At 35.0% G+C, this 14409-nt stretch overlaps 1 protein-coding gene across 1 annotated transcript; it reads right to left on the bottom strand.

Moving 5' to 3' along the window:
* Nucleotides 1–1552: 1552 nt before the first annotated feature.
* On the bottom strand, nt 1553–4459 carry LOC132162093 (peroxidase 57). Its single transcript, XM_059572343.1, has 3 exons — nt 4146–4459; nt 2615–2963; nt 1553–2026 (listed from the first exon to the last, which is right to left on the bottom strand). Exons 1-3 carry the CDS (start codon nt 4368–4370, stop codon nt 1608–1610), a joined length of 993 nt encoding a protein of 330 aa, XP_059428326.1. The 5' UTR covers nt 4371–4459; the 3' UTR covers nt 1553–1607.
* Between the last annotated feature and the right edge of the window lie 9950 nt (nt 4460–14409).

Raw genomic sequence — 14409 nt, 5'->3', positions numbered from 1 at the left:
CTTCACTTTGCAGTTCTCTTACGTATAGTAGTGCAGGCGTTGTTTACATGAGTGAAGGCCAAACTCTGTTTGCAACTGAGGCTTAATTTCTAAATCCAGTGGGCCTTAACTTCCATAAAGATGACAATCATGACAATATGGATAAAGCATTGGCAGCAGAATCAGAGTTGTTTTTTTTTTTTTTAGCATTTATATCTTTAATTATTTAATTAATACTTTTAATATTCTTCCTCGTTCGTGAGCTTAAACTTTCTTTAAATAAATGGAGCCCAATAAATGTAATATTTAATTTGAATAGCGTGAATTGACCGAATGAAAGTTTGAACCTAAAACCTCTATCTTTGATGCAATGTCAAATCATAACTTGTCCTAAAAATTTTCTCGTTTTCTGGTGGCCTTTCTTAATTGGTCGGTACTTACCCTTGGTAGTGTATATATATATATATATATATATACCATGTTTACCAATGCCATAGGTATCCCATAGAAGCCCTCATAAGCTTCAAACACACAACTAGCTAGATTAAATAAGGGCCCATGGGCCATGTCACAAAATGCACAAAGATAGAAAAATATAACGCATAAAAATGTCACCTTAGTTCCGCAATATGCCTACATATATCCATGTACAGAGAGAAGGGAAATAACATTTCTTTTATAGTCTACAAACATTCTGGTCCTCCAGTATAAAGGCCAGTTTGGAAATACATTAGACAAGGTAAAATATACTTTTAATACTTAGAAAGTTGTGTCAAACAAAAAATTGGCATGTTTAGTAAAAAATTTATAAATACTTTTTTGACTTTTTTATTTTAAAAATGACTAAAACACACTTTTAATAAAAAACTTCAAATTGAAGCCTTTTTTCTAAGAAGTTCTTTTTTATTTTAAAAACCCTACTAGCCAACGCAACCCCAAATGCGCTACGATGGCACATAATATGGAAATAGAGTGTTATGGGCCTAATGTACAGGAGATCAAAACTGGTATCATTTTGTTAATATAGACTATGGATCCATTCTTTCTTTTCTTTAGTTTAGCTGTACATTACAGTAAAGTTAACATAATGGAAGGAATTTTAGGATTAGAATAATTTATAGATAATAAGTAATCATTATTGATAAAAATAGGGTTATGATTAAGATTTAAGATAATATGTTACCATTATTGATAACATCATGATTTATTTCAGTTAGACTTTTATTTCTATTTTGCATCGTAAGTGCCTATTTAAAATTAAAATCACTAAAAAGCTAATAAAATACGCTTACCTTTGTTGTTTGGAAGGTTTAGGGGTTTTCAGACTACCTTAAAATAAAGAGGCCTATTAAAGGGCCAACCCTGTATAATTGTTTTAAGAAATAGCCAAAATAATAAAAAAAATAAAGTCTAACTCATCGAAAATGTTGGAATATGTTTTTTTAAAAAATACAGTAAGAAAGTAATTTATTTCATTATAATTCTAGTATAATATATTAAGCTAATAATCTTAAAAAAAAAAATTAAAAAATTAAAGAAAAAAATGAGAAAAAATAGAATTACCACAGTCGTCTCTCTACTCATGAATATTTAAAAAAGAGGATATAAAATCCTTAAAAGGCTCGAATTTATTTACTTTTCTTGGGTGTATTGAAAACTCTGCAGTTCTTCCGAATTTCTCCAGCTTTCCCAACAAGAACTTGGACGCTGCCCAACTTGATCATAGCTTTTGCAAAGCTCTGGTGGAATACGACCCCGTTTGATGCAAAACCAGAAACAAAGCGAGCGGTTGAATTATCCAACGCAAGTTCCTGATCAATCTGCAAAACACCTTTCCTCAAAAGAATTTGCTTAAAGAATTGATTGTCCATGGCGAACGACGTACTTTGATCCAAAAATGCAGTAGCGCCCGCATTCCTCGCGCAGGTCATGTTGAGCTTTGCAATCAGAGCAGGATCCATGGAAGGATCCGGAGCCCCGGAGCCTTCATAGTTGGAAAGCCTGTAGTCAAAGAAGAAGCAATGTGCTACTCCCACACTGTGTGCTCCTGCATGTTAGAATATTTAATTAAATAATTAATTAATTTTTTTTAAGCTCCCACCTGAAAAATATTGATGAAATAATTAAATTTGTTATTTCCTAACATTTTAAAGTTTTGAAATAAATTGTGATTTAAGAGCACTTAAAAGAGTAATTGTATTAAAAACTCTCAATTTAAGGTATCGAATTTTCAATTATTTGCAATATTCTCTTTGGTTAGGATTTTCCGTTACTACTATCAAAATTCCCAAAATACCATAATCAATGTTTACAATATAAAAAAATAAAATAAAAAATTACAAAGATTCAGGAATTGGTAAGGATTTGACAGAATTTGCAAAAATATATATGCCTGAATCTTTGCAATTGTTTTTATTTGTTTTAATAAAATAAAATAAAATGAGTATTTTGGGAATTTTAACAAGACCTAACGGAAAATCCTAACACAATGAGATATTGTAAAAATTTGAAAGTTCGATACCTTAAATTAAGAGTTTTTGAATATTAAGAAGTAAGTTCAAAACGGATAAAAATTTAAAAGAATGTTGTGAAATTTATTCTCAAAATTTTAAAATAAGTGATGATTTAAGAGCACCTAAAAGGGTGACCATGTCATTGAGAGCCATCCCTTTGGCAGTAAAAAATTGCAATGCCCCAGAAACAGAAAGTGCTGGTCCCGGCAACAACACTTGTTCAGGATCGGAGACAAGACCATCGCGCCTTCCCGTTGCCGATGTATAATTGGGGCCTCCGGCAAGAGCAACAGCGTCACGGGTGGCCAAAGTAATAATATCGGCACAAGAAACGGTTGAAGGGCAAGCAGCCTCTAATCTTTTCTTGGCATTATCAATAACTTCAAATCCTCGTACAGTCTGGTTTGGCCCAGCATCTTTCTCTGATGCCTTCTCACTTGTTGAGTCTATTAGTATAGAGGCATCACAACCCTAATATAGACAACATGTTAATTAGTACACATGTCACAAAAGTGCCTCTCTCACATGGCGCAAGACTTAAGTAACAACAATCAGAAACGTCTAGAAGTCATAGAGTATTTACAATGGGCTCTTTATATTTAGATTTTCTCTAAAAATCTAACAAAACTCATAAAAGCGCCAATTTAACAAGCTAATTTCTCTACTTTATATTTAACTCTTGTCATAGATGCTCACTACATTTCAAAAGTTAAAAAGTTAAAGTTATATAATTTTTTAAACTTATTTTTTACCTCCGTCTCTCTTAAGTGATTGGTTTCAGACTAATAAAATAATAATATTTAACTAAAATAGAGAAAGGTATATAGAATTTGATATTTGACTTATTTTAAAAGTGGCTCTCTAAATTTGATAAATTAATTTTTTCTCCTCAAATTTAACTGCTTATAAATGATAAACTAAGCAGATATTGTACTTTACCTATTTTAATAATTATAGGTTCTAGAAGAAGGCAAATGTAATTCTATTAACCAATCTGATTAGTTTGTAGAACTCAATTTAGCTAGAACTTATAATTGAAAATCGGTTTGCAATGAGGGGGTGCTCAAGAACTTATACCTACATAGTGAATATTAAACTTAGAGCCCGTTTAAGATTGTGTTTGAGAAATAGAACATTAAGTAAAAAAATATTTTTTTAGCAAAAACTTTATTTTTAAGTTTTTGTCAAAAGTATGTTTTGACAATTTTTAAAGTTAAAAAGTAAAAAAATTAAAAAAAAAAAAAATAGTTTAAAATTTTTTTTACCAAACATGCTAGCTTTAATTTGTTTGGCACTACTTTGTAAGTACTAAAAGTACTTTTTAAACTTTCTAACACAATCACAAACAAGCCTTTAACCCATGTAAGACACTAGAATCGTAACACAACATGTAACTTTGTATATATATATATATATTTTCTAATGCCGTTTGTGTTCATCAGAAAGGATTGCTGCTAACAGAAGAGTGACTAGGAGAGTAATACATTCTTAGCATTTTAGTAAGAGGTGGTTGTACGAGATAGTTTGCAATAATCTAAATTAGTTAGCAAGCACATCAATCTTAATTACTCTTATAAAAATAAATAAATGAGATGATTGGGTATTTTTTGCCACCAAAATAATAATATAACAATGGTTGAATATACATCTTACTCTGACAAAACAATCATGAAAATGCATACGAAGCAAGGCAGCGGTGATGGATCGATCTCGATAGAATTCAGCTTGCACTACTTGTTGTACAATTGATTCTGCTTGCGGACACGTAGATTTGTAGAAACCTACCTGCAGATCGGCCAACACAAGAGGAAGAGGAAGGGCAAAGAAAAACACTAGGAATCTTGTAATTTTCATTTGCATTATTCTTGGGATATACATATGTATTGTATGTAAATGGCTTCCTTCTTCTTCTTCTTCTGCTGTTGTTGGGCTTCGCTTTGAGAGTTTATATAGAGGGAGAGGTGGGAAGAATGGGCAAATAACTGTGGCCATCACTTGCAATATCAAGGGCGGCTATCAACACATTTTGGATGCTTATGCTTTTAAACGGAATTCATGCATACAAATCAAATCATAATAATAATAATAATAATAATACTAATAATAATAATAATAATAATAATAATAATATATTATATTATATTATTAATCGGGAAAACTTCTCAAAGGCCATCTAAATCTTCACGTGTTTTGAAAGGATCATCGAAAGTTCAAAAATTCTCAATATCACTCATCAAACTTTTGATTTGATGCAATCTACACATCCGTTAAGATTCGGTGTGAAATCCTAACAGAGGCTATGAAGAATACAAAAATACCATTCAATTTACGTTTTCTTAAAAAAAAAAAAAAAAAGTGTAAATTAAAGGTAATTCTTAAATTTTATAAAACTTTTCATTTTATCATTTTTACCTTCTGTTTTAACGTCCGATGAGAGATTACATCAAATTAAAAATTTGAGGAGTAAAATTGAGAGTTTTAAAACTTTAGATAGTTCATATCAAAACCTGTGAATAATGTTCAGTGAAATTTTCTCAAATTAACTAGTGTTATATTATTATCATTATATTGTATACGTTTGTGCCTATATATGGGCCAGCAACAATAAGTCTGTTTCTTTCGTTTCTTTTTTTAGTTTAACAAAACCCGTGAATAATGTTCAGTGAAATTTTCTCAAATTAACTAGTGTTATATTATTATCATTATATTGTATACGTTTGTGCCTATATATGGGCCAGCAACAATAAGTCTGTTTCTTTTGTTTCTTTTTTTAGTTTAACAAATATCCAATGCCATAGAAGATCACGGATGCTCAGTGTAAGATCACGGATGACGATGGCAAGTGGCCGGCCAAACGTCCGTATCAAATAATTTAATCATTTAGAGTCACGAGGACAACTCCGGCTAGTAAAACTGACAACATATTGGCCCACAAGGCAAGCAAGGTTTTTCTTTGAATACGGGTATGCCAATATATTATGGAATTTAAAATTTCATAACCATACAATTAATTACAAAATATTATAAAACAGAAAATCAATTAACACAAATAATTTGATGAAAAAGTTAAAAACTTTTTAAAAAACTCTTTAAAAGTGAACGACTGAGGGGCAACCAAACCTAGAATACTCATCAACTATAAAAGAATTCAATTACAAGTAAGAAATTCCTACAAAACCTTTGTAATGAACATCATATTTACATCAAACAAACAACCCGTTTGTTTCTACCACAATTGCTCAAGAACCTCTCGACAATTCTTCTAAGAGCTTTTTCTTCCAATCCCAAAACTCTAGTGACAGAATGATTTTTATGTAGAAAATGTTTTGTTACCTAAACAAAAATCTAAGAGAGGAGAGACATGTGAAAGAGTGAGTGATGCAAAGGGTTTTGGCAAGATACCAAACCCGTATGTTTTGCTTTTAACATAGAGAGTAGTTTGTTACAGAGATAATACAATCAATGGAGATAAAAAATACATTTGAGTTTTAAACCAGTGATCTATAAGAACAGAATACATTCAAACTAATTGTCAACCATTATCTAATTCTTGTGAAGATAAATGAGAACTCTTGTGAGCTGTTGCATCTCTTGATATGCATTCATGACTTGAGTTCAAATCTATTGATAGATTTGATCTTGCTGATAGACTTGGAGAGTAACTACGTGTCTCATGCTGTTGTTTCTTATCTGATAGATTGCTATCTTTATTCAAAGGTGATGTGGGGACTTCATCTCCATTACGAAGGTTAATAGGCCCCTTCAAGTTGATAGGGGATGTAACAACCATCAACTTGGACTTGAGAGTAAGACATCTGATTGAAGTTAATCTCTTAGTGAAGATATCAGATACTTGGTTATGCATAGAAATAAATTCAACATAAATCTCACGGTTAAGAACTTTTTTCCAAACAAAATGGTAATCCACCTCAATATGTTTTGTACAAGCGTGATACACAGGATTACTTGCTAAAGCAAGAGAAGTAACATTATCACACCAAAGGACCGGTGCAAGAGGTAGAGGCACATGAATATCTTTGAAGAGCATGTGCAACCAATACAATTCCATAGTAGCAATTGTTGAGGAGCAATATTATGCCTCGATACTAGACCAAGAAACAACAGCTTGCTTCTTTGCACTCCATGAAATCAGACAATCTCCCACGAACACTGCAAAACCAGAAGTAGAACATCAATCATCTGGATTTCCAGCACAGTCAGAATCACGAAAGTCATTTAGTTGGAGGGAGCTCTTTGTGTACCAAAGACCATGATCAATAGAGCCTTTCAAATATCGCAAAACACGTTTAGCAGCTGAAAGGTGGACAGAAGTGGGAGAATGTAAATGTTGACAAAGATGGTTCATCAAAAAGGCTATCTCTGGTCTAGTTAACATACAATACTATAAAGATCCTACAATATGACGATAAATAGTTGGATCATCCAAAGCAACTCCATCACATTTGGACAATTTAGGCCCAGATGCACATGGAGACTTGGCCGGTTTTGCACAGTCCATATGTGTGTGTTGGAGTAGATCGGCAATATACTTCTTTCGACAAAGATGCAAGCCATTGGAGCTATGTGTAACCTGGATTCCCAAGAAGAAACTAAGAGGACCCAAATCCTTAAGAGTCAACTCTTGTTGCATTCGACGAATCAATGAGTTTATAGCCGAAATATGAGTCCTAGTTAGAATAATATCATCTACATATACTAGCATATAAAACTAAATAGTACATGAGATTAAAAGACCATAAAATGATAGGTGTAAATATCTTATTCACGTTACTGATCTAGTCAATTTGTATATATATATATATTGACTAGATTAGTCAATATATATAGAACGTAACATAGAGTTCAACAACTATACTAACACTTAACACCAAGTGTTTGATTCCTATTACAAGTCTAAGCTTATCACTAGCTATGTATATGAGGTAGGATAAATCAATTCCTATCACAAGTCTAAGCCTATCACAAGCTATGTATATGAGATAGAATAAAACATCTATACATTCTTATCTTTATCTAATTCATAATTACATATAAGGTTAGAGTCTGTTTGAAAGTGTGACTTTTTGGATGAGATAGAACTTCCGCTAATACCCTCCCGCAAGGTCAACGTGGCATACCTAACGTTGAGCTTGACACAAAGATCATGAAACCTTTTGGAGACTATCGGTTTAGTGAGAACATTTACCAACTGGTCGGAGCTTGGAACAAATAGAACTTGTAATGACTTGTCAGCAACCCTATCATGAACAAAGTGGAAATCGATCTCTACATGTTTCGTTCATACATGGAAAATAGGGTTCACATAGAGGTACGTGGCGCCAATGTTATCACACCATAGTTTGGGCGAAGATGAAGGACGAATTCCAAGGCCACGGAGAAGAGACTGAATCCAAATAATTCCAGCTGAATTGTTTTCAACAGATTTATACTCAGGTTCTGTGGAGGAACGAGAAACAATGGGTTGCTTATAAGAACTCCTGGATAAAGGATTGGAGCCGAGAAAAATGCAATAAACACTTGTAGATCGTCTCATCTGGGCATCCAACCCAATCTACATCGGAGAAGGCTTCAAGAGATAATGAAGATATCCGTGTTAGAAGCAACCCATGAGACACGGTGTTTTTAAGGTAGTGTAGAATTCTCTTGACGGCTTGCCAATGTAATGTAGTTGGGCGGTGCATAAATTGACATACACGATTGACTGCAAACTCTAGGTTAGGACGAGTGAGAGACAAGTATTAGAGAGACCTAACAGTGCTGCGATATAATGACGGATCATCTATAGGGTCACCAATGTAAGCTGACAGCATAGTAGAAGAAGCCATAGGAGTCATAATCAATTTTGCCTCTAGCATATTGGTTTTCTTCAGCAAATCCATGATATACTTGCATTGGGAAAGTAGTAGACCGAACTTGCAAGGTAGCACTTCAACACCAAGAAAGAAGTGGAGATCTCCATGATTCTTGACTGCAAAATCAATGCTAAGTAGTTGCAACAATTCAGTAACAACATCAGGTATAGATGCAGTAATAATGATGTCATCCACGTAAATAAGCAGAAATATAGTGACTAAGTCTGATCTGTAGATGAATATGGAAGAGTCTGCCTTTCAACCAATGAATCCAAGCTTAAGTAACTTCTCACTAAGGCGCGAGAACCATGTGTGAGGCACCTGTTTAAGCCCATATAATGCTTTGTTTAACTTGCAGACGTGATGAGAGAGTGTAGGATGATGAAATCCAGGTGGCTGTATCATATAAACTTCCTCTGATAGGAAATCCATGAAGAAAAGCATTCTGAATTTCAATTTGTTTAAGAGGCCAACTTGCTGAGTATGCAATAGACAGCACAGTCCGGATGGTTGTCGGCTTGACAACGGGGCTTTAAGTTTCAACATAGTCGAGTCCAGCTTGTTGGTGAAAACCCTTTGCGACAAGTCTGGCCTTGTGTCGTTCAATGGAACCATCAGCCTTCCTTTTGAGCTTGAACACCCATTTGCAACCCACAATATTCTTGGCTTTAGATGGAGGAACTAGTGACCAAGTGTTACTTTTGAGTAAAGCATTAAACTCAAGTTGCATGGCCTGCTGCCATTTGGGAACCTTGGCTGCAATAGAGAAATAGGTAGGCTTTGTGATTGCAGGCTTTCTCATGGACAGCAATGCGAGAGGAATGGGATAGCGGATTGTGCCATCCATGAGGTGTCTGGTTGTCCTAATATTATTTTGAGCCCTTGTTGTCATTGGATGTGTTCTTGTAGGAAGAGTTGAGACCGGTTGAGGATGTAACGCCCCGTGAAAATTAATTAACTGGTAAATGAGTCCATGTTTCGTCTCCCAGCCTAATTCCTCACATGACAAGTCTCATGGATCTTAACCTCTCCTAAATGAGAGAATAACGTGGAAGACTTTAACTACAAGAATAATACAACAATAACTAAATACCACAATTATAATCACTAGAATAAAGAAAAATACTATAACATAGATAGATCTCCCAAATGTACTAGTCAAAGACTGATCATCAAAATATATTACAGGCCATAAGATAATTGTCTGAACATAGGATAACAAAACCAACGCCTAATCTTGAGTAGTTCTAACATGATAACAATCTCGATCATCTCCGCCCGTATGGTTCTTCCATTGTCCTACATGGACTTTAGTCATACTAGGTCCATATCCTCAAAAATGACCTGAATCAGGTCCTGGGCCACCAGCATTATTACGTCTGAAGGCATCCTCCTCTATACTAGCTAAACCACGCAATTTATACATAATGGAGGGAAGAAAATAAAAGGGGTAAGTTCAAAGACTTAGTGAGTAATAATGCGCACCCATGCCATTTAGTGATGAACTCCGTTTGGTAAAGTATACAACATTTTAGGCATGACAGTTATCCATGAATGTAATATAGATATAGTACATGCTATAATCATGAGAATCAGTGAGAGTTGATACGCGCCAAATGTTGCACATTCAAGCCCCTTAACTCGCATATGTTAATTCCTTAGCATTGTTATTTGTTTGATTTTGTGTTGTTTTAATGTTTTCGGGTGTTTAATAAAGATACAAGAAATACCATTGATTTTGGGCTTAAAGCACACTTTGAGAAGACCTAGCACATATCTCAGTATTTTGACCATAACTTTCTGTTTAAGTATTGGATTGGGGTGAAACTAGTGGTAGTGGAAAGCTAACTTAAAATTCTACAAATCATTCCGAAATACAAATTTCCTAATTTAGACATTTGTTATGCCAAAATTGTCCTGTAAGATAAGAGCACAAATCAGCTTGACGTGCGCTCGAGCGCACCACAAGTAGGATCGAGCGCACCTCAGCCCACATGCATAGGTGGGCTCGAGCGTACCACAAGTGGGCTCAAGCGCACTCGTGCTGAAAAGCCCAGAAGATGCTGAAATTGATAAGGAAAGCTTTTTTAGGTTTCCCAATCCGACTAAGCGATTGAATTATGGTTATTCTGGGATTCGTAGGGCTTCTAGGGTTTTTTACACTCTATAAATAGGTCTCTAAGCCTTGAAGAGAGGTGTGCTTAGTTTTAGACAGTAAATATCTTCTTGAAGGTATGAAGAGTTGAAGAGAAAAGGAACATGGCAGGAGGCCATCCTAGTATCAAGATGAGCAACTAATTCTGTAATAGGGCGTTGCTGTAGCCCTTTTCCAAGTAACAATGATTGAATTGTATTTTAATTTGATTTTTTCTATATGCATGATGGTTGTATAACTATGAGAATTGATTTTAATGTTTATATTCAAGCATTATGAATTTCTTCTCTTGTCTTAGAAAGTCTTTTACATTGATTGAACTCAATCCTTCATATTTTATGTGATTATATGAATGATTGTTATACAATGGTTTTAACTAATACATAATCAATAGGATTTGATAGGCCATGCCTAGGCTACACCTTAGTTTAGTGTAATTTAGGTAGACAGTTTGTGTCAACCGAAGATGGGTTATACTTATTCATTGATTGTGTGTAGCCTATTAAGGAATTAGATAATCCATACCTAGGGAAGATGGATAGTACCGCATCTTAGTGGTTAAGTGGGCGGTCTGTGTCAACCGAAGATGGATTATACTTATTTCTTAATGATGTTAATTTCTTGACTAATCGAGTGAGTGAAGCCCTCTATCATGCATACTATGAATTTCCCTTATTAATTTATGATTGACAATTGTTATGCAGTTAGTGGAAAAATCAACCCCCTATTCTATTTCTCATACTATTTATCTTACTTTTACTTTTATGCATTTAGTTTCCAATAACAAAAACAAATCAATCAACTTTCTCTTTAAATTACTTTTAATGTTAACAAACTTGATAATAATTCCTACACAGTCCTTAAGGTTCGACACCCTCAATATAGCCATATTGTACAAGGATTCGTACTATTGTGAGTGGTTTATTATTATTGATATTATTTTGTTTTTTAAAAAGACCACATCAATATTTCAACATTATGGTTTACCCAAGATATTACCCATTTTCAGTAAGGTTGTCGCTGTCCTGAGGGGCCTGTAATACAATACCGATACTCCAGATATTGTATGCTACTGTCCATAACACTAACAGCTCGACCGAGTCCGACCTCGGGTGGCTCAAGATACTAATGATATACGTCATGTACTGACTGCCTGTTAAGGTCACGCCGATCATGAAACAATCATTGGATCCAAGGCCCATATAATACACACATTTGACCATAAAGTTAACATGTATAGTAAGCCCATGGCCATCATCTTGCATGTACCGGTGTACCATGTCATACAATGCAATTAGTCTTGTCCATATTTTACATGCATGCTTTTACAAGTCTCATCGTCATTATCTTGTAAAGTAGCATATTTTCACAAATGGTAGAGTTTATGATGTAGCAAAATATATTTCATGAGAGTTGTAAATATCCATGTTTGGTACACAAAATAGTCGTGTAATACAGGAAAAGAAATGGCGAGCATTATATGAGTTAGTACCCATCCGGGTTGTACAAGTCCTCCAAAAAGTCTTCCAAGAGGTTCGGGTTCTCCAAATCTGTGAAAAACCTAACATTAGTCCTATGTCCAACTAGAATGAACCTAAGACATAAGAACAAGGGCTAACGTCGGGCCAAGATGGTGTTCCCTAGGACATCTCTGAGTGTTTAGCTAGAGAGGTTTAGGCAGAACCTCATTTGGTCTAATGTCCTCCTAAGCCTCCTCAACTGATCCTAAGACTAGAAAAATGGTTTTTAAAACTTCCTAACCCAAAACAACATCTTCATGCATAAAGAAATATGTTTAACGGAAAAGAAACGCTCTAAATAAGATTAAAGCTAAACTTCTAGATTCTAACGACTAAGCTACAAACTAGCATAACATCGAAAGAAAACACTAAGGAGAGATGATTACCTCAACACGGCGAGAACCTTAACAAGCTTCTCTTTCTCTTCAAGAATACCAAGGTAATCATCCAAGGCTCACAACAACATTCAAGTAGCAATTCTAGAGGGCAACAGAGGCTAAATTAGAGTTAAGGGTTGTGTGGGGGTGGGTATTTATAGGTGGAAAAAGCTGAGAGCACTGTAGGAGCAGTTCTGAAAAGGGCCGAGTGCTCACATACTGTAAAGCGAGTGTCTGCGTACTGATTACCCAGGGGTTTTTAGGTTATAGGTCGTATATTTGGGCAAAAACCAGTAATCAACAAAAAGTCAACAAGCGCTCAACTGGTCCTTACACGAGCGCTCTTGTACTGTAGATAGGCGAGCACTAGTGTGGTCGCCCACGTGAGCGTTCGGCTAGAAAGTCCAAAATTTCAAAAATGTCCTTCTAGCTATTCTTAATGACCCAAACTCCAAATTAACCCTCTAACCAAGCTTTCTAAGTCTAGTTAATTATTTTGGGTCACTACAGAGGATCAACCACATCTTGTTCTGCTAGAGTAGGAGGGGAATCAACTGAAACATAGGAGTTTGGGAATGTGGACAAGATGGCTGAATGAGGTAGTATGATGGGGGCTGTTGTGGAGACAATAACCGGGGTTGGAGGATCGGGAGATGAGACACTAGTGGACTGGGAATTAAAGTAAGGAAAGACTGTTTCATGGAATATGACATCCCGAGATATGTACATCCATCTTGACTCTATATGATAGCATTTGTAGCCTTTGTGGTTGGGACTATAGCCGAGAAAGAGACATGCTTTGGATCTAAAAGCAAACTTGTTTGAGTTGTAAGGCCAAAGATTGGGAAAGCATGTGCACCCAAAAACTTTTAAGAATTTATAGTCAGGAGCATGAGAGAATAACTTTTTGAATGGTGATAGATTTTGTAGCAAAGGAGTGGGTAAATGGTTTATTAGATACCAAGTTGTAAGACAAGCATCATCCCAGAAGGATTTGGGAAGGTGACTATCGGCAAGAAGGGCCAATGTAGTGTCAATGAGATGACGATGTTTCCCTTCCACACTCCTTTGTTGATGATGGGTGTGTGGGCATGAGACTCTATGTATAATGCCATTGGATTGAAAATGCTTAGTGAGAGATCTGAATTCCCAATCCCAATCAATTTGCATACTTTTAATTTTAGTATTAAGCATTCTTTCGGCCATGGTTTGAAATCGAAGAAAAACAGGCAACACATCAGATTTAGATGGAATAGGAAGCACCCAAGTGAATCTACTAAAGGCATCGACAAAAGATACTGATAAGCCCCGAATGTTGCATATTTAAGCCCCTTAATTTGTATATGTTAATTCCTTAGCATTGTTATTTGTTTGATTTTGTTTTTTTTTTTTTTTTTTTGTGTTTTCAAGCGTTTAATAAAGATACAAGAAAATCATTGATTTTAGGCTCAAAATGCATTTCAAGTACTGTAGCGGGTATTATAGCAAGTACTGTAGCGGGTACTGTAGTAGGTACTGTAGCAAAGTCACTGTAGATTGTTACTATAGCTACAGTACGCTTGAGCGCACACGGGCGGCAAAGACAAAAAGGAGTCCGAAATATAGAAGGGAAGTTTTTCTAGGTCTCCCAATCCGACTGGGAGACTGAATTATGATTTTTCTGGGATTCTTAGGGCTTCTAGGGTTCTCCTAATCCCTATAAATAGGCCTCTAAGCATTGAGAAAAAAAAGACACACCACTTCCTAGAGCTAAAAATCAGAAAATTGTCTTTGAAGTTTAGAAGATCATGAGCGGCTAAACCCTTTCGTGGGGTGCTGATGTAACCCTATCCAAACACTATGGTTTGATTGTATTTAATTTATAGATTTTTAATTTATGCATGTTAATTGTATAACTATGAGAATTGCTACCTTTTGATTCTGTTCTTAATTATTAAATGCAATTGTTCTTAAATTTCAAAATCAATATTTGTGAAATTCTTCTCTTGTCTA

Source organism: Corylus avellana, chromosome ca9 (genome assembly GCF_901000735.1).
Source record: "Corylus avellana chromosome ca9, CavTom2PMs-1.0".
NCBI classification, from domain to species: Eukaryota; Viridiplantae; Streptophyta; class Magnoliopsida; order Fagales; family Betulaceae; genus Corylus; species Corylus avellana.
This window is presented reverse-complemented; position numbering and strand designations above follow the sequence as displayed.

Coding starts and splice junctions, on each gene's coding strand:
- LOC132162093 (XM_059572343.1), bottom strand. CDS start 4,370: ATGTATATCCCAAGAATAATGCAAATGAAAATTACAAGATTCCTAGTG. Junction 2,964..4,145: donor TTCATGATTGTTTTGTCAGA/GTAAGATGTATA, acceptor TGTCTATATTAG/GGTTGTGATGCCTCTATACT. Junction 2,027..2,614: donor TGACATGGTCACCCTTTTAG/GTGCTCTTAAAT, acceptor TCTAACATGCAG/GAGCACACAGTGTGGGAGTA.